At 37.6% G+C, this 21,531-nt stretch overlaps 1 protein-coding gene across 1 annotated transcript in view; it reads left to right on the top strand.

Moving 5' to 3' along the window:
* Positions 1 to 21,531, top strand: part of galnt18b (UDP-N-acetyl-alpha-D-galactosamine:polypeptide N-acetylgalactosaminyltransferase 18b) — an 84,318-nt gene that overhangs the window by 16,297 nt on the left and 46,490 nt on the right. The window contains exon 3 of the mRNA XM_067588711.1: positions 20,140 to 20,335. Within this exon, the coding sequence (XP_067444812.1) occupies positions 20,140 to 20,335 (196 nt within the window). The remainder of the gene's footprint in view (positions 1 to 20,139; positions 20,336 to 21,531) is intronic.

Here is a 21,531-nt window from a genome sequence, read left to right as displayed (position 1 = left end):
GTCTGTGCCTCCTCCTGGTGCAAGTGCAAGCCATCAAATATTCACAAATGCCTCTAGAATGCAAATGCTTTGCATAAAAATAGATCCAATCCATTTTAAGGAGGTGATACGGTGCAGAAATGAAGTCATTACACATTCTCCTCAAAAAATAATACTCAGAACTTGGTTTTGTATTTGCTCGGGAATGTCTCAGCTGAGTTGTGCAGAGAGGAGAACAGCAGTTGGTGAATCACAGCTCCAGAAGTATTTCTTAACAACACTTTCAGTTACCATCTGTAGCCCTCTGAAGGTCGTTGTGCTGCATTTGTTATTGTCAGAAATACTAAGAATAAGATGTGTATTGTGTGAAATCTGTGTAGTCCTGCAACATGTGGTCACAGGTTAAATTGCCTCTTGTGAATTATACTCACATGTTCAAGTTGTAATGCTTTAATTTACAAATCCAGGAAAATAACAAAAGTTTGAAAACTTCATGAACACGAAACACAAAAACATTGCCTTTATTTTTTCTCTTTTTTTAAAAAAAACATACTGTTCTATCTCACAAAGAGTGTTGATCCTGAATTGCATTAATACAGGATGTTTATATTACTTTGATGCTGATATCAAAACTCTAACTATGCTCCTCTGTTTTCATAAGACTGCACTCTAAAAGCATTTGGAAAGCTTTTGAATCTTCTGACAGAACATGATAGGGGGATACAGCTGTCAGGCAGTGCTTTGTCAGCCTGGTACAGAGGGCAGCAGCTGCCATCAGCAACCAGCCAGCAGCCATGCAGTCGGCCTGGCCTCAGTTGCAAACCAACACTGTGCAAAAACTCCCCTGTCGCGTGCTTTTGTGGGGCATCTGCTATGCAGTGATAAGGACTGGGCTGTCTCACTTTTTTGCATCGCAGCACAGAGTTTTTGAGCTAATTATCCATCTCATTGTATTGTTGTTGGAATTAATGTTGGTTAAAATTCTCCCTCTGAACCTCAACCTGTGCATTATTTAACAGCAAGCATGACTCATGATAGTAAGAGTGCAGGAGCTGGATGTAAAACAAGGCTTTTATCAAAGTGATGTGCGAAACGTAAGAGCACATCTGCTTCAGTCTGATTACAGAACTGAAGAATAGAGCAAGAAATATCTGCCAGTTTCCTCAGATTCCGCAGGCTCAGGTTCAAAACATGGACTTGGTGCCTCCTGGGAAAAACATTTATTGTTGGTTGGTGGGTTCATTTTGGGTGGTGCACTGAAGCAGCTCGGCCATGCCTCGCCTGAAGCAAAACATTTAGCTACCTTTTCTTTGTGGTGAAGACAATACATGCATCAGTTTGCAGTGTATTCGAGGATGAAACAAATACTTTATGCGTATTTAGCACGGTTGGCACACTTTGAATGCTGTAAGATAAAATGTGCTGCAACAAACTCACAACCCATGTGATATTTCTAGCATTTTAAGCAGTTTGTTTATCACTGGCAGCCTTTTTTCACAAGAGGCTTGATAAGCCTCATTACTGCCCCTTACAGTAGCTTGTTTCTTCACCCTGAATGGGGGATGTGAAAGGTGCCAGCTAGTTTTGCGAATGGAGAAAGCCTTAGGCTGTTTTCCTCCGTTTCCTCATGAATGAACACCTAATGACACCTAAGATAATTAAATGCATTTTATTGTGTAAAAATTCCATTAAAATTTCTATATTTCAGAATGTTTTGTCTAAGATGTTCTGTTTGCTTTTCTACAATATGTGCTTTATGCCTTCTTTGCATTGTTCAGATTGATTTTAGATGTTACAGTTCTTGTGTTGTGCGGTATCGATATTTTAAAGTCAATAACGTGATGACTGAAGAACAGTTGGTCATTTCACTGTAGAAATTGCTTTGGAATAACTGAGTTTCTCAGGTTTGAACATCTTGTAAGTGATGTTGTTTTTTTTTCAACCACACCTGTGTCAACATTTTTTTCTTTCTTTTATCCCACAAAAAATCAGCGATGCATTTTTTTATACAGCCGTTGGCGTATCCATTGACAGTGGAGCATTGTTGTAAAGTTGTTCTCAACCATGTGTCATCACAGGCGAACAGATCTGAGATTTTCTTTCCAGCCAATCACTGCATCATCTGATTTATTGATGTGTGCACCTTCAGTCACAGAATGAGAACAAGTAAAAGAAGGAACAGATACTGGTTGGAATAAAAACCTGCATATTGTTGCATCTCCAGAAAAGAAGCTCTGCATTACACACATGTAGTATATAAATTCTAGCACCTTTACAACATTTAAACATGCCCTTATAGTTTATATTTCCTTAAATGTTTAAGTATTGCAATTCTGTTTCTAAACCTTACATCTGTAATGCTGTCTTTGAATTCCACAGCCCTGAAATTATAGGATGCCATGTTCATTTCTACATAAAGGTGATAAAACAAAGGGGAAGGAAAAATAAATAAAGACCTCAGATGAAATAAAGAAACCCCAAAGGACTCATTCAAAATTTTTCTCCAATAAAAGCAAGGGCAAACAATAAATAAAGACACTGACTGAGCTGAAAACAAGTGTGACAGGTGTCAAAGTATTTTGTCTTCACCAGCTGTAAAACAAGATTAAATATAACGTAAAGAAAACAGACCCAAACTCATAACTGCATTGTTGTTGGAAATGGCTGTGAAATAAGTAAAAGAATTCCGATAAACGTTATTTTATTCATGTTTTCATTGTCTTTTTGATTGTTTAAGATATTGAAGGGCATCATGTGCCACACAGGGCCATGAGTAAACAAAATAAGATAGCACTAGTTGATGCAATGTTTGGTTTGAGTGAAATATTCATAAATTTGGTCCTGGCTGTAAAACAAATGAAATGTCCAGGTGATTTGAATGATCTTCTTCTTCATAATCACAGCTGACACTTTCAATTTCAGTAATTCATCAACGCTGTGATGTGGGAAATGAGGCACAATCTTAGGAAAATATATGACCAATTAATTCCATATGTGAGTAAATTAGAGCTGATTAACAATATTAAAATAAGAGGCTGAAAATTTCAAGTGTGTATTTTTTGCTTGAGTTTTGTAGCCCCAGGGTTTGACAACAACTTTATTGCATTTCAGGCTGGCTTTTATCCCTCCGCCTCCTCAGGCAGCTCTCAGTTCGACCTGCAGGTCATTTCTCCTCTTCTGAACAGAAATGGAGAAATCTTGACTGATATCATTGTCCAGGTCTTCGACTTACTTGCAGATGTTGAGAATGGATAGTCGGTTATCAAACCTTAAGAGCTCGACCATTATTTTTCTGAGGCTATCTACCCCGTGAGCCCATTTCTGCTCCACAGCATTTGTCTCACTTGCTTTCACTTCACTTTCTTGTCAGCACTTCCAGACACAATAATGTTACTATCACCTCCACTGATTTTAACCCGCAACACTGACTCATATTTGTTTTTATTACAGAAATATTCTCCTCCAGCTTTGACTTGCCAGAAATGCACTCTGTCCACTCTGCTTTTTATGCTTCATCAAAAACAAACAAAAGGTTTCATGTGTATTGAGGGTTTCGAGGGTGTGTCAACTTAAGTCTGATACTTCTGCTGCAGGTGAGAGAAAGCTACAGTTTCATCTCACAATAGATGTATTTTCTTGAGAGAAATGAACAGTCCTACCTGATACTTTACCTTTGTCACAGGCAACCAACAAGCATGAAAATAAAGCAAATTCAGGACAAACAATACCCTAAACTATCTACTTCACCAAGATCATTAAAATATCACTGTTAGTTTAGACACTGATGTGAGTGGTGCACAGTTAAAATTTTAGATCCTGCATTCAATTTGAGATTATGAACTGTCACAGGAGGATAAGTGTGTTAAGTGAAACTAAACAGATTTATGCTAGCATTTAATTGTTTCTCAAGAACATTTTTACCCATAAAAGTCAGTATGTTTACATGCAAACAAGAAACCAAGTTATTCAGGAAATCAATCAATGTGTTTCCATTCACTGGTTATTCACTGTTTTTTTTTCCGTACCCATGACCTCATTTTGAAAGCATGGGTCGCTTATGTTAACTGTAATAATGATGCAAGACACTTCCTCCTGATTTGTGTTGGTCTGAAACAATGTCTCAGAGAAACTACCTTTATATTCTACTAATTTGTTTTCCTGATGTTCAGTGTTTCTTCAAGTGAAGAAGGTGCTGCGATTCTGGGGCTGTTTGACCAGAATTGCAACATGAGATAATTTCCTCTTGTGTTAATTTTGACATGTATGACTAATAAAAACAAGCACCATACTTAAGACCCATGCATGAGCATGTGAGGGGACTAAAGGACTCACAAATGTTCCTGCAATTTGTGACTGACAATCATTTGTGAAACAGGACACTGGCATCATATGAGATCTGCATGTAAACTGTAGTCACAAATCTCTTTTGTGAGATGGGCCCCTGTACCAGACACAAATTGTAGAGGCGTGGTTGAGATGGATGGCAGACGAGCATAGTGCAGGACTTTAACATTGGAGACCATTCTGTGGAGTCCCACATGTGGTTAGCTTGAGTCATCAAAATCACTTAAAGAAAGATTGTGGTTATGGTAAAATATTGATAAAATAAACTTGTTGCGACTTGATTAATAAAAACATAATCCAGGTGACATTTTGCTTCTCTCAAATTGCATTGTGTCAAACTGTCAAATTAAATGAAAGAATACGGTCTAGACCTGCTCTATGTGAAAAGTGCCCTGAGATAAGTTTTGTTATGATTTGGCATTATATATATATATACTCGTATACTAGTGCAGTGCCCATTCAGAACGGGCCGATTGCTTGGCCTTCAGTATTGCTGCTTGCAGCTTTCTCAAGAACCGCTCATCTAAACAACTTCACAATCAACACTTCACTTTCTTGGGTCCTCAACAATACATCCGCCAAAGTCTGAAGTTGATCTGATGAAAATCGAAGGACAGACATACATACATACAGACAGACAGAGACTCCTTCCATTTTAGTTAGATTTGTTTCATTGAGGTGAAATTGTCCAGCTCTGCTCTCCTCCGATATTGCTACTTACTGCTTATTGCTCAAGAACTGCTCAACCAAACAACTTCACATTGGACACTGCACTTCCTTGGGTCCTCAGCAATACACCTGCCAAGTGTGAAGTCGATCAGATGAACGGTTGTTGAGAAAATCGAAGGACAGACAGACAGAGACTCCTTCCATTTAGGTAGATAAACATAAATTATAGGAGACAGAGTTGGGGTGTGTGTTGGTGCATTAAGAGGACACGGCTCTGTAGTGAGAGCACACAGCTTTTCCTTACAGCATGAATGTGTCTGAATTATACAAATAGTCAACTGTTCAGTGGTGGAAACTGACTTATTTAGATGCCCAGAGGATACTTTCCGTTTTAGTTGGACTTATGATGGACTTATATTAAGGTTTCATCCTGCCACACTGATGAGTAACACTCAATGTAAGCATAACCTTTGTTTGTTTACAAAAATTCTCCACAGGGCACCTTTTTAAGTACTGAGAGTCGCTCAGTAGTTGATGACTAAATAAAGGCAAATATGTAGCCACAGAAAGCTCAATCAAATGCTTTCTTGCTCAGTTTCCATTCATGCTGGTGTAAAGAGTGTGAATGGTACTTTTTTGTATGCAGCATACTGTTCCTCAACTCGTAACATCAAGGAAGAGTCACAACCACAAACCACAGGAGACAAGAAGCTTTCCAAAGAAAGACTCTCACAATAGCTCTGGTTGTTAAGTGACCTGTGCCTTATTTCCCTCAAAACTTCCCCGAGTGGAAAATCAAGAAGCTCTCTACCTGAATAATTGATATATGCCCCATACCAGCGATCATCAGAGGCCACGATCAAAAACAAAACATAAAATAAAATACTGGATGTCTGTGTCTGCCATCCAAATCCATGTAGAGTTCATTAATATAGAGCAGAAACGTCTGTTTCTACATGCAGCGGGTAAGAAAAAGACAGTGTTTTAAAGATTCTGTCGCTACTTGTAAGTGAAATATTAAACACAATATGTCAGAAACCTTCACACATCTTAAGATCTTTTTATATTCATTAAAAAAAATCTCTGGATGGTGTCATTGTGGGTGAACCTTTTTGTACACCTCAACTGGAATGATTTTCATTGTTAGAGGCATCAGATAGTAAAATATTGAAGCAAAGAAATTCTCTTGAGAACTCAGTGGGTTCTCTTTTGAATTTGTATAGCTCTTCTGTAATGCCAAAGGTGAAATAATCTGATAATATGACAGGCCTTGAGGACTTACTGCTCTATGAAGGTGCTGATAACATCAGGATACTTTTAAGAAAATCTTTTTTATAATTAGATGAATAGACTGTCATGCCTGCTTTGATTTTGATTCATATACTGCCCCTCAGTCAAGTGTTTGTTTGCTAAATCGTGTGGTTTTATGTGATGAATTAAAATTATTCTCTGAAAAATTCAAAAGAAGCAAAGATACAAAAGATGGCAGTTCTATTGTTTTCACTTTCTCTCTGTCTCACTCAGATTTAGGGTGGCAATTTACAATTATTTTTAGTATCAGTTAATCTGCAAGTAATTTTTTCAATGAATTGATTCATCTATAAATTGTCAGAAAATTTGGAAAAAAATGCCCACAATTTCCTATAGCCCAAAGTGATGTCTTGGGTATTCAGTTTACAATCACATGAGTAATAGTCCATTTAAAGTCCAACTGAAAAAACTTTTTATCATCCTTCTTTGCAGTCAAAAATAATGTCAACATGTTTGTAAATGTATTGTTAATAGTTTTTTTATTAGGGATGTCACGATTTCAATTCTACATCAAAAATCGATGGAAATGAGTTCGATTTCAATCTTCGAAATCAAAAGTCTCCCAGTTTTTTCTCTCCACCTCGCCTACTTGTGCACGTCCAAAGAAAAGAAAACAGCATTTCAGAAACAACACAGTGTAACTGTGTAGCCTACAGCTGCATTACTTTTCGAGACACCATGGCCACTGCCGTAGTCGGAGATGATGGAGAAACAACAGAACTGGAAAATCCTGCTTCCCTGAAGTCACTGGTGTGGCAACATTTGGCCTTTCCCATGAGTTGTGTAAACAACAAACATGTCAGAAAAACTACTGTTTGTAGGCTACACTAAACACATCAGGTAATGTTAAAGCGGGAAATATATTGACAGATTCAAACATCCCAGATCAATAACTCATAAGCGTAACATTGTTAAAGTACAAACGACAGACTTTTCCTACCGTAGTAAGGTAGACAACAAGCTACAGTCTACAGGCTTTTTGGTGAGGAAACTTATCGGAATCAGGACTCGCTACACAAGTGGATGGCGGAAGGGTATTTAATCAAAATAATGTAAAACTAGGAGGCACCATCATGAAATAAAATGATTTAATGTATAAATTTATTTTTTTGGTTTCTATTTACAAGTGATTTACAGAGCAGATATGTATGCTGTAGTAGACAAAAAACAGGTGGTTTAATTTCAGTTGGACTTAAAGAAAAATGATGATTAATCAATTATTGAAGCCCTATACACATGCATTGGTTTTCTGAAGTCTATTTTACTCATTGAAATATAGAGTATGAATGTGTTTTGTGAGCGTGAGAGTAATAAAACAGAACGTTTTGAATAGACCTACAGCAGATCTTAGACACACTAAAACATCAGAGTACATGCTTAAAAACACATTACACTATATCACAATAAACCTGCCTCTACACACACACACACACACACACACACACAGTGTTTCAACATTACATGATTTTGTTCAAAATTTGCAGTCATTTTTTGCCACTGTGGCTCTTTTTTTCTCATAAACTGAACTGCAATGTGAGTTTGAACAAAGACAGAACCTGTGTTTTCTGCTCAGTTCATGGGGGATGCTGAAATATTTCAAGGCTGCTGTTCTCATTTTCTTATTCATGCAGGTGTGCTATATGGGGTGGAAATGTTAGGAGGATTATAAGAGCCTGTGACTGACAGGGGCCCTAATTATTAGAACATTAGGTAATTTTTTTTTTCAATATTAAATTATTAACCTATCATCATTAATAGAATATTGTATTTACAATGTACTACTTCTTTTCTTGTTTTTGGCAAAAAGTAAACATTAAGAGAGTCTCTGTATTGTAGGAGAGAAAAAAGAAAGGGAAACAGTATGTCACCCAATTTTTCACAAAGAAAGGTGAGTGTAGTCCATGAGTGATGGAAATTAACCTGTTAGCTTACTCCATCGTGAACTAGGCTACTTTTGCTCCCCTAACATTAGTTACTTAATATCCTCACAGAAAGTTTTGAGTGTTTTCATTTCGCTCCTCTATTAGCCGACATTTAATAAATGCAGGTGAACTTTTAGCAAGCTATTAATACAGAATCAGTTGTAGACAGCAGCCCTGTCTCCCCATCCCCATCCCCCTGCCAATGAACCAGACCTACTCCCAACTGAAGGAGAAGGTGAGCAGCATTATGTTGAATGACATGTCCGTTTAATAATTTGTTGAAATTTATTTTTTCATTATTATGAAAGGAAGAAAAAATGATTAAATCCTTTTCAATGATAAGAATTCAGACACTGTAATTATTTTTCCAAATGATGATCATTATATGGCCTTTTCATTTCCATTTCCATTTTATTTTCCATTTCCACTTTTACAGCTGCTCATTTTCTAGTTGGTGTGTATACTTAGTTCAAAAATCTCCTGCTGTTTTTATTCTTTTGTTTGTTATATCATTCTATAGATGATAGTGTTCATTTATTTTAATTGGAGATGTTAATGTATATTTAAGTTATATTTAAGTGATTCATTAATGTTAAGAGAATTTTCCATCCAAGAATTTCACCATTAAAATTACATTTAGACTGTAAAAGATGGCCTTTAGCACATTTCTTATAGAGTGTATCAGTCTTGCATCAAATAGTGAATTCTACTGTATGCAGAATGTTGCATGCATGTTGGCACAGTGTTATATTTTCACAGCTCACTGTCAGTAAATATTGTACTACAAGAGAGTTGCAAGCCTGCAAAGGCAGAGTTATTTAAAGCTTTGAATGGGTCAGTTGGGTTCTGGAGGAGTGGTGACAATAATTGTGCAGGGTTTGCCCCTGTATTCATGCATTTTTCTGGATGTTCTTGTTGTTTTGTGACTTTTTATTAACCATTTAAAAACCTCAACAGTGATCACAAGTCAGATGTTTTTCGGTTGGATAAAATCAATCTATCCACATTCAGGATGAAACTTAATGTAGTCCTGTAGTTCCAAATATCAGCCCCAAAAGTATGATGGGTTTGATGGAAAATAATAGGAAAAATAGGTCTGGATCTAAAAAATCCTGTGGTTATGTTCTAAAATATCTTTGCCCATGAATAATTGGTATTGGCTCAGAAAGATGGATGTCCTAAGTGATAGATTAATGATATTCCTTCTATGCCTCAGGCCACATCAGTTTATTTTTCTGCTTTCAGGTGAACGCTCTGAAATATTTTTGATTTATATCCAACACTGATGAGTGCTTTTCTGAGTAGGGGCAATACCCTAGACTCCAGTTTATAAAGAAAGCAACTCCCCCATAGAGGACAAATGATGTTAAACGAAGGGCACAGATATGACTTGCAAGATAAAAAGTGAAAAGATACAGCGAGAGGCACTTTTTTTCACAGTCCTGAAGAAGTCAGATCTGATAGCAGGCTATAGAAAAGGCATCTCAGATGACTGAATCTAATGGGATGACAAATACACTTTTTCAAGTTGAACAGTTTAAATAAGAAACGTGGCACAGGAGCAAAATGTCCAGAACTTGATATCAAATAATGCCGCCACTGTCTCGTAACATCCCCTGTTCTTCAAAAGAAGGCAAATATTGCAGCTAGTTGCTTAGAATTTGTTGGTGTTAATGACATTGAATTTCTAGAGGAGAGGATGAAAAAGCAGAAAGAAAGCTTTGTACCCTTCTGAAGGGCACAAGTGATTTCAGGCTTTAATGAGGAGAAATGAACAAAAGGGGTAGAGATGACAAAGGCTGCTGCAAGTAAACATGACCCTCCTCCTAAATTCTGCCACAGCATATCCCCTCTTGGGAATAAACAAAGAGAAAGACAAAGCTGCGCACCCTTCTCCTCTTTTCAAGAGGAAAATGTCAGTGTGACGTGCCAGCTCCTGATGCGTCCTAATGAGAGAATTTCCCCCTCCTACAGAGCCACAGAGGCCCATACAGCACCTATAGAGCGGTAGACTCAAACCCAGTAAACATGCTAATTGCTGATTAGCTGCATTTACTGTCAGGTTAGAGAGGACTTTAAGTGAGAGAGGAGTAATAGTATGTAATGTAACTGTGCTGTATGAGCATGCACAACAGTAAGTGTGCGAGAGCTGCTGTGTTCACACACAAGTATGTTCTTTGTAATACACTTTTACATGAGCGCGTAGGTAGATCAGTAGGGTTTTGGATGTCAAAAGTGCTGTGTTCTACAAAAAAAAGTGACTCTATTCTCAGCTATTGAATAAAGTTGTTTACAGCGTTTAGTCATTTTATGAGTAAGTCATACATGCTCATATAATAATGTTCAGTCACAGGTTATTATCATCTTTTTACTCTGACTACAGGCCATCTAGAAGGTCGTTAAACCTGGATTAGCTCAACAAGCTGTAAACACAACATTAACATTATCTTCTAATAGAGTTTCACTGGTTTTCCCCTTGTATTCCAATTTCAATTTTTTCTTTAAATGATATCTTCAGTATAACTTAACATAGAAACACAGGATTCTCCAAGATCATGTAACAATCCTATAGGTTTATATTATGACTGCCAGTTTAAATTATTTCATTTCTGAGAAATCATGTTTTGTCTGTGATTTTGGCGTGGTGGACAGCTAAGAATACTACAATACCCATAAGCCTCAGCTCAGCTCTTGCTATGGAGAAGAAGCCACGGGCGCGAATCAGAGCATAGTGAATTCAAAACGCTTTGTCGCTAAAGTTGTAAACAGCAGACATAGTTGCTGAATTCACTCAGAAGTGACCAGGAAATTAAAACTAAACCGACTCACGGTGCAGATTCTAAAATCAGTTTTCTCAACATTGTAATCTTTAGCTTCCACCTGCCGTTAGAAGAACACGCGATAGGTGATTGGCTCTTTCTTGCCAAAATGCACCTTGGGAGCCATAGTTAACGTATACCCCCAAATTTTTATGTACATGGTCTTGTATCTTCGACTTTTTATCAAAGAACCAGATATTTTCTAATTCATTGTTCATCTTTTGTACTGATGATGTAACCGGGAGAGTTTCATACTGATCCAAGCCATATAAGTGCTCAAACTGTAAGTCAAGTCATGTTGTCTATGGAAAAAATGAATGAGAATTGTACTTCTGGAACTGGGGCTGCCTGAAATATCTCTCACTTCCCAACTCTATAAAGTTGTCAAGGCGAACGTGTTACAGGTAGCAAACAATGCCACCTTACACATCCAGTAGAGATGGAGCAACGTCAGAATCCTTATGAAGTTATGTTTCATCTGACCACCTGATGAATGCATTTCCTCCTCTTAATTCTGTTTTGGTCTCAACAAACTGGTGAGGTATATATCTGGCCCTTTAGCTGCTAAATGCTTCAACTAACATTGTATACTGTTTGGTGCTGGGCAGGTAGTGTATAGTCAGTTTATCAGAGCTCATCTATTAAAACAGCTGCCTACTGCAAGTTTGATGAGAACAGTGAGAGTGAACCAAAACAAAGCAGAAGCTGCAGAACTGAAAGATGCTAGTGATAATTCACTATGGGTTTGTCACTACAAGCAACACCTTTCACACTACACATTGTTTCAATTGTTAATATAAAACATAAATTAATGCAGCTTTAAATTTGATGTGTCACCAAGACTGGTATCATGTCTGTTTATGAAAAAGAGCTTTCACTGAAGGCCCAGTTCCCCTCACTTTCAAGTCTAGACTCGACCAGTTGGGAGATTTTTTCCCAAAGATATAAGACCTTTATGTTCCGGCTCTTATGGGACCTGAGTTATGATTTGAAGCCGTGATCAATTAAATCTTTAAATTGATTTCAAACCTCAGAGGCAGCCAGTGCCAGGTGATAAAACAGGAGTAATATGATTCTGTCATTTAGCTTCTGTTAGGAGCCGACTAGTCTTGCATAGGCAGTCCTATCTCCACAGCGCTGTGCCATTGCTGGAGAAATGTCTGGCTGCACCCCACTATCATTCTGCGATAGGAGAAAAAAAACACTCTGGCTTGTTTGTATTCTTTAAACCAATCACAATCATCTAGGACAGCACTAAGCCCAGGATGCAGCGACCGTGTCCTTGCAAAATAGTGTTGGAGGAGACTTTGGCATTAAAATGGCTAAATCCCTGCAAAAGAAAACACCACATAAAACAGTAAAAGACTTTTGCTGACTATGTTACATGACTTTTACTAATAGAAAAGACAAACATAACTTGCCATTTTCGGCCTTTAGGTTGTTAGCTTTGTTGTTGTTGTTGTTGTCTCACATAGCGACAGGGATTTTGAAAACAGTAACACTCAAATAGTGGAAGGGGAGGAGAATGTCGCCTGAAATAGGCGGCCAGCGGCAGACTTATACCCACAATTTACATCCGGTGAAAGAAACTAAATCCTACTACTATTGTTTGTTTACGTAGAGGGGCAGCTTCCAGGGGCTAACCAATCAGAAGAGAGTGGGCTCATCAGGAGGTGGGCCTTAAAGAGACAGGGGCTAAAACAGCCTGCAGAGGCTGAACTGAGAGGCTGCATAAAGCGCCAGTATAAGACAAAATAAGGAGGATTTTTTTTTTTACTGTAAATCATGCAAAGATATTCCAGCAGAGCTTCAGAATATAAATACAGACTTGGAAATGTGCATGATTCTTCCCCTTTAAACTCATGAATCTATGACTCAGACTGGACTCCCTGAATCATATTCTATCTATACTTGAAACAACATCAGCCCCTTGCATTTTCTGAGCACAGGGCTCTTGCATAGCACTTTTGCAATATTAAGGCTTTTTTTCTTTGCTTACTTTAATGTCTGTTCAAGTTTCAAAATATACATGGAACCAGCTGGATGGAAATTGCCTTAATGATACTCTTATCTCCGCTGTTTCTCAACAATTCACACCACCGCTCACTTGAGGTTCAGGCGTTTAATGAGTGAAATCATGACCTTCTTCTCTTGTGTTTAAGGATCCGCAGGTGCGGTTTGGAGTGAGTCTTGGTGGTAGATATCTCTATTGATTGTTCAACCTTTGTGTCAGAAATGTTGTTTTTCCTCCTTTCAGCAATTCTTGTGGATTTTGAGTAAGTGGTGAAACACCCTCAAGACTTACCAGCAAATCCTGCTGCCTTTGATTTGCTTCAGTAGATATCCCATGACCAGACAACGCCTACATTTTCTCTCAAGTTTCACAGTTTTCCTATTTGCAGACTTGTTATATCTTTTATTTTTTTTAATCAATTAGTGGCATTAAGATGACCAAAAAAGCCAGTCGGGCTCACACATTAGTAATTGAAATAACATTTGAGACATTTGTTCAGCATTGTATATCATTTGTAAATATGATTTCTGAATTATGTGACCAAGAGGGACAGTATCCAGAGTGGAAAGAACTGAACTGATGACAGAAGCTCATCATGTAATAGGTGCTGCAGAGCATGTCTCAAGTCCAGTGTTAAACCATGTACTGTGTATCTACTCAGACATGGAGATATGTCAAAAAGTGAGGTTAGGGCTGGACGATATGGTTGAAATCAATATCACAATATTAATAAGAGAATTTTAGTATATCTATATATTGTAATATGGCAAATGTATGCAAAATAACAGAAAAATCTAATTGATATTCAATGCAATGAACTATGTTCCATTATTAGGATTAGGAAGGATTAGGATTATATCTTCACATGTGTAAAACAAGAATTTAAATTATTCTTTTTGTTATAGTTTATCATTAAAATTTGCTAAGAATCATTAATTTGGACAACAGAATCACAATCACGCCATATGTTCATGTAATCATAGGATTCAGCTGAAAATAAATACATTATTATTGAATAACATTTAACAAAACATCCCTTTACAAATCCTCACAAATGTACTTTCTATACTGTAAATGATATAATTGTATTTTGAATACCTCAAATATTCATAATTACTATAATTATTGTAATTGTTAAGTAAGATAGCAAGTGAATTAAAAAAAATCTCTAAAATCACAAGACAGGAAAAGAAGCTCAGAGATTGACAGCCGAAGCTGTTGTTAGGATGTGTGCAGTCTGGAGCTGCTCTGCAGGAAAAGCACTTGACTGTGGTAAGTGTGCAGGGGATTTTCTGCGCTATTGTCAAAACTGCCTTGAACGTGAAAAGTTTTTAAAATACTTGCATCTCTTTTAGCTGACAGCTGCTTTGATATCAAGTTGTAGAAACACTGTGTGTCCTGAAATTTTCATGTGGATGATGAGACCTGTTTTTTACAGACTGTAGTGTACGTCAAGGTCTTCTCCTCCTTCTCAGTTGGTGTCAAAATGAATATACAATGAATACGTTGAAGGCACTGCGGTGTTTGATGTTTTGACTTCACAATTTGCTCTCACAATGACTGAGGATGCAAAACTGTCTGATTTAATTAGAAGGTATTTACACGAAAGTGAAGTCAATGGAACAGACGAAGTACAGACTCGTTTTTAAATGGTTTTCTGTTGTCCAGGTCAAACAAGATTAAAACAATATTCTGTTGTCAATTTTAATTCGTATTGAAATACCAATGATTTCTACAGAAGAGGCCTATAGTAACTTCTTTGTATCTCTACATGTAATTGTGACGATCTTGAGTCAGGATCCAAGTAGACTCACAGGTCAGTCTCTGAATGTGTCGCTTACAGAGAGGACAATCTCCCAGGTTTTGTTGTTAAAACTGGGTGGAAACAATTAGAGAGTTTAAAAGCATAGCATTTTAGTCCAAAGTCCCCTCATATTGGGGCGGTGACATACAGTTCACAACAGAGGAGAATAGGGGGGAGAGCATCATTTCCAGTAAGGCATGTCCTTGACAAAATGTAAGGGGTGTAAGTTTGTTAGCGGCCTCTCTTACCATCGTTCAAGCAACTACCGTGTATTTAGAAATCCCTAGACAGATTGTCTGGTATTGCAGGACTAGGATCCAAGTAGTTCTTTAAATTATTGAAACAAAATGCAGTAGCAAAGTGTAAAGATAGCAGAGAGAAGAAAAAGAGGTCCGAAAGCTCCGGTCATGGAGGTGGTGGACATTAGCACACCAGCTAGAATTGCAGCAGATTGTTGGATACTGGAGGTCAAATAAAACTGTTCTGAAATAGTGTGACTGTTTACACTAATAAGGATGTCCCTCCTCCCCAGGACTGAAATCTAATTTGTTAGTTTGTTTTACCTATATTTATAGTGTTTTAATGCTCATAGCAGTTAGAAAAAATGAATATATAAATGTAGTTGCAAGGGACGAAACAAAAACAAGCAATAAGTATCTGAAAACTGATCGTGGCCACAATTTGACAGTTAACAGCATCTGATATGGAGCACAAAACTTGAGACCATGATTTTACCCCTTTCATTGATTTTAACTAAAGTTGTTAAAACAGCCAAATGCTTCCATATTTCCTCACAGTCTACAGTAGAGCTCAGCGTATGGAGATAAAGGTAAAAAAAAATCAGGTCTACAGCAGTTCTAGCAAAAGTCTACATCTGTACCACCATGAGTTAGCATTTCAGGGAAGAGAGTTTCATCTCCAAGGTGTCAAAAATGATAATGATTTGTGTTTGAAATTCTAAAATTTTTCCTCTCCACAGGCAGGGAGGGGATGAAAAAATATAATTTGATAAAATCTCTGTGCATTGTGGGGTAGTTTCATCACTGTGGACTACCTTTTATGGGATTAAATTTAATAATTTAACAGATGCTGCTCTATCTCTGAATGTAAGTTCACTTAAGACCTGGAGGTTTGTTCTTACTTTTCAGTGACTTCTCTGTTAAGTGTCTGAGTTTGTTCATCAGCTTCTGTGTTAATAATAATGAACGTGTACGAATTCACAGTGTGTACATGTCGTATGTGTATATATTTTCCTCTGCCTCTTTCCTCTGTGACTGTGCGAGCAGACAGCTCTGAGTTGCCTTGCTGTGCACGCAGTGGAAGCACACTTAGTGCTGCACTCCACTCACGCCTGGAGTGCTGCTGGGAAGCTTTGGGAATACTTTCCCTATCTACACACACAAACACACACACACACACTAATATTTGCCTCAGGTATTTGGTTGTGCTTTACTTGAGTTAGCACCAAGGTTAGTTGGCTGAATGTGTACTCAGGAGGAAACCACTCTCCAAACAACAAGGTTACAGTATGTCACATGACCAGCGTGATGGAAAACAAGCCGTGTGACATAATCTCATATTTTTTTATTTTATGTGATTTATTCGAACCAATTACAGTAAGGTTGTCCAAGCATGTCTGACAGACATCTACTGTATGTGCATCAGTGAAACACATTACACACAATAAATTGCCAAGGTTACCCAGTCCAAACAACACCAACCTGCCCTAACCACTGCTTTAGGGATTCACCGCTGAGGAAACTGTCTCTGTAGGCTTAATTAATCACCACCACAAGCAGTCAAATAAAGAGGCCTTCAGGCATACTTGCTGGGATTGAAAGACTCAGAACTTTCATCCAGTTCTTAGTCTAATCACTGCGTTGTCTTATCAAGGAGCTGAGGAACTTTCCCTCTGCTTCACAGCAGTGAAACTTCAGCAACTGTGTGTTGAATTTGAGAAGTCACTGCGCCTCAGGCTCATACCGTTCACTGTGCACTGTTCTCTCAACTTAGATGTTGGCTGACTTTTTGAATTGTTACTGAATATTTTTAGAGCACACGTTTGTCATTGTGGACTGTAAAAGATGGATAACTGCGTTTGCACATTTGAGGACGCAGCTATTTCTTAATTAGCCACATGTAGGGCTATAGCTTCCAATAGTGAAATACGTACATTATCATTGGAATTAAAGCATCTTGCTTTGTGTCAAGGACTCAAGCTTGTTCCATTAGTCAACCTCTGAGTAATAGTAACATTTCAAATTTAGAGCGAACAAAATACATCTACATCTACTGTATGATGCTCCCTATGATCTAAACTCCTGTGAGACTAATTGAGTCTACAATCTAAAGGAAACAACAGTATCAAAGGACAGTAATATTTGCTTTTTATTATGGCTGGGCAATTAGTCAAATTTTATTTTCAATTACGAGTTTGGCTTCCAACGATTATGAAAACAAGATAATTGAGATAAAATGATCATTGTGCCGCATTCCATTTTGTAATAATGCTCTGGATTTGTCTTGTGTTATAAATCCAGCGAATCTTGTGTCGGAGCAGCTGGACAGTGCAGTGAGAGACAGAAAGGCAGAGCAGAGCGAATGTGTCTGAATTTAACAAACAATAAAATGTTCAGCTGGAGACTTATTTAGACATCTACAGGCTACTTTGTTTTAGTTTCAGTCAGACTTTAGATGCTGATATTTTAGATACGAGGACGCTTCTCTCCGTGTAATGATCTCTCCTTTCATTAAGCCGCTCAGCACAGTACTTTCTCTGTCTGCAGTCTCTCACTGTGCACATGCTTACTTGTAAAAAGCTGATTAGAAACCTGGTTACATGTTTATATGGCAGAGAAATCTGTGTTCTCCAGGGAGTAAAATCTACCTGTGGAAACCAGGTTTCTCTAATCCCATACTCCCATTACAGAAAGCAGTTTTCTTGTTCACACGACAGTTAAGAAATCAGCTCTCTGGAGAAAACTGACTGTAACCTGGTTACTCAATTCATGTGCACTCAAGTGCAGGATAATTCAAATTTCTGTCAAACCTCTTGCTTCTCAGAGTATCATGATGAATGATCATTTTAGTATTGATCACTCTCCACACAACATGCATCTCAACAATCACTACAAAAATATCAATTATTTTGGTCTGTTTTATTTATATACTGCATGTTTTAATTTTACAGGATACAACTCTGTGACTAGCGGTACAATAATTGTGTTCCCCTTCCAAAGACATTGACTGTAAGCTCCTGCCTTCTCAGAAGCAGTTTTTGTTTTGTTTTCATCATGTAATCCCTTCACACCTGCCTCCGTATTGTTGTCTTAGTTCTAACTTGGCTGACACGGTTTGTCACTCGTATGTTCAACAATCTGCTCATGAATATTAACCTTTCCCAATCTGCTTAAAACACACACTCACTCACATACGCACACACGCTTAACCTTGTCCTTTGTTTACAGTCTTACTAGGGGCTCAAAGCCTTTTCCTCTCTCCCCTCTTTGGATCTTTGAGGCTTCTGAGTTTACTTTTGTTCCTCCTTATTTCATTTTACTTAAAAAAAAATCATCAGTCTTGTTTTATTTGCCTAAACTCATTTATCTTCTTCCTGCAGTACTTCTCTGAAGCTTGAGAGACAAATACTGTATTAATTCAACTGCTAAACAACAGAAAAACCCGATGCCAAATAATAATTAAAGGTATCGATTTACTTCTAGCTTCCTTTTCCTTTAACTCTGAGAAAGAAAGCAAAACAGTTTAATATGTCTGGTTGGTTGTGAATTATTCTTGATAACCTCAGTCTGTTGGCAGTAACGAATAGTACTGAAGCTTTGTAATGAAATAAGTCTTTTATTATTGTTGTATGGCCTCAATATGCTGCAGGGGACTGATGCTTCTTTTAATGAAATTATTAACAGATGACAGCAGAACCAGTTTTCATTGGATTTCATTTTCTGCTGATTAGGACATTTTAATTAACAATATGCCATTATTATCCATGACATGGAATTCAGTTTCATGGAAGTCATTTTCACTGAAGTAAATTATTACATAAGGTTATGTTAGGTTATGTATGAGGTTAATCATTTCCTGAGAGACACTGTTTGCAGTAGTATAGTATTTTTTACTAAAGCAACTCATCAATACAGCTTACAGTTTTTTGTCACCAGATGAAGTGCACATGAAATCAATAATTTCTCAACTTCACCGGGTTACCACTAACCTCTCACCTGCACCCCCATGTTTTCACAGATCATAAATATCTCTGTGATGTTCAATAACATGAAAGCACTGCAATATTCACACCTGACTATGGAACACTATTGAATCTCTGCATAATGTCCCAACAGGTACTATCATGGAAATGGATTTTACATTTTTATTCATGGTGTAAGAAATATGGCTACAGATGATGCTTTGACTTAGATTTCAGAGATATACACTGTAATCATGCAAGTTCAGCTGGAAAACCCTCATTCTACAGTATATTCTTCAAGATGATATCCCTTCATTTTTATCTTCTTTATATACTGTAGGTTTTGTATGTAAGCCACTTGCCTGTTGGTAAGCACCCTGATTGTTAAACTCCTCTAAAGTGCATTAAAACCTTTTGGAAGCAGCACAGAATTTTGAGCAGATGCCACCGATGTTTTATGGAGTCTGGGCATGAACTGAGTCTATCAATGAAAACCACGCGCAGTGGTTTACTGTTTGTTACAGTAAACTTGTGATTGTGAAATGTCCATTTGCTCTCAGTGCTGTCAGTGCTGCTCTGCTATGAAATGAGTCAGACCCACATTCATTTTCAATCCTTCAGTCTTCAGCTCAAGAAACATAAGTGCAGTCTTCTCACACTATTATCACCTAAACAAAAAAAAAGATCAAACCATGCCTCTTGATTGATTAGCTTCTGTGTGTGTGGGAAATTAGTTTTATTTTCTCCTCTCTGTGGAGGTCAAAGAGCAAGGTCAGCTGCAAAACAGCCCATCGGTTGCTAGTAGGGATTGAATCTTTTGTTCAAGGACACTTAAGCTTGTCGTCATGGATCAGTCTGTTGAAGGTTAGCCATTCAGTCTCTTTAAATAACTGTCCACCCTTCACCTAGTAACGGACATTATATCATGAGGAAAACAGCATTCATCACAGTAATTATATTAGCTCTATAATTTTTCCCCGTTCCTTAAATGTCATCTTACGGACAACCTTACCCACAGGTTGAGAAGCTGTGGCTTAGACAAATATTCATGCCATTTGTCTTCCTGTGCCTCCTAGAGACTCCAGGGAGGGGAGAGGACAGTCAGGCGGACACATCATTCTCTGACTCGTCGCTGTTCGCTCACTGGGGTCAGGAGCTCGCCCCGGACAACCGGCGGGTGGCGCTGAAGATGTTTCAGTACTACGGCTATAACGGCTACCTCAGTGATCGCCTCTCTTTAGACAGGCCAATACCAGACCTCAGGCCTGATGGGTAAGACTGCAGAGGGAATTGTGCTGAAATATTATAGTCACTTTTATAGACTACTAGCGCACTAAACTGCCTCCTAGTAGTTGATATAAATCTATGAAGTAGCCCAGACTGACACTTTGAATTACAGATATTAAGTCGTGATCCCAAATTTTGTGCTGCTGTAAATCAAGTGTACTGACCTGACACTAGTGATATACCAATTTTATTGTGTGTGACAAGATTCTGTTTCTCTCTGTTTCTGAAAAAATCACTCAAAACAATTAAGCGATTATCTAAATAGTTTCTGATTAATTTTCTGTCAATTGACTAATCAATTAATTGGCTAATCGTTGCAGCTCTGATTCCTTTATCACAGTCTATCAAATTTTATCTTGTGATATGTACATTTTCTGGAAAACCTATTGATGAAAGTAACCAGACAGGAAATTAAACACCTGATCAATCAAGGTAAAAAAGGAGGAAATCATTTAATATTGCCATACACTGATTTACAACACTGCCTTCAACATTTCATACACTCAGAGATATTAAAGGTGTAGCCACTATGGTATAAATAGTCTCACTTAGTGCTGCAACTAACAATTTAATCATATGGCAATAAAATGTCACAAAATTGTGAAAAATTACCATTATAATTTCCCAGAGACCGATATGTCATATTTAAATTGCTTGTTTTGTCCGACCTCCAGTCAAAAAACAGAAAATTGGGTTTACTATTACAGTATATATGATTCTTCTCATTTGAGAAGCTAGAACCAGCAAATGTTTGGCATTTTTGCTTGAAAATTGACTGAAACAATTAACCACTTATCAAAATAGTTGGCAATTGAATGTCTGTAAATGTATCATTTCGGTTCTAGTCTCACTGTACACAGTATATATCTTCTTATCACTAAACCTTTTTTACACTGCTGTTCTGGACTGGTTTTTTTTTTTTTTTTGCTTACTTTTCTGTAATAAACAAAGGAACTCCTGAGGCACTTGCCACGCTGAAAAACACATTGTTGTTCCCTCTCAAACACTGATTGCCTCTAATTGATAACCAATGAAGAATTAATTTTGCCTATAGCATCCAATGCAACTACCTGCTGCTGAGTTAATGATATTATGGAAGCACACACGGTTTGTACAGAGCTTCATGAGTGGTTATTCTTACTGTAAAAGTCCCTGCGGCCACCTGGCAGCTACATGCTTTC

Source organism: Thunnus thynnus, chromosome 1 (genome assembly GCF_963924715.1).
Source record: "Thunnus thynnus chromosome 1, fThuThy2.1, whole genome shotgun sequence".
NCBI lineage: Eukaryota > Metazoa > Chordata > Actinopteri > Scombriformes > Scombridae > Thunnus > Thunnus thynnus.
This window is presented reverse-complemented; position numbering and strand designations above follow the sequence as displayed.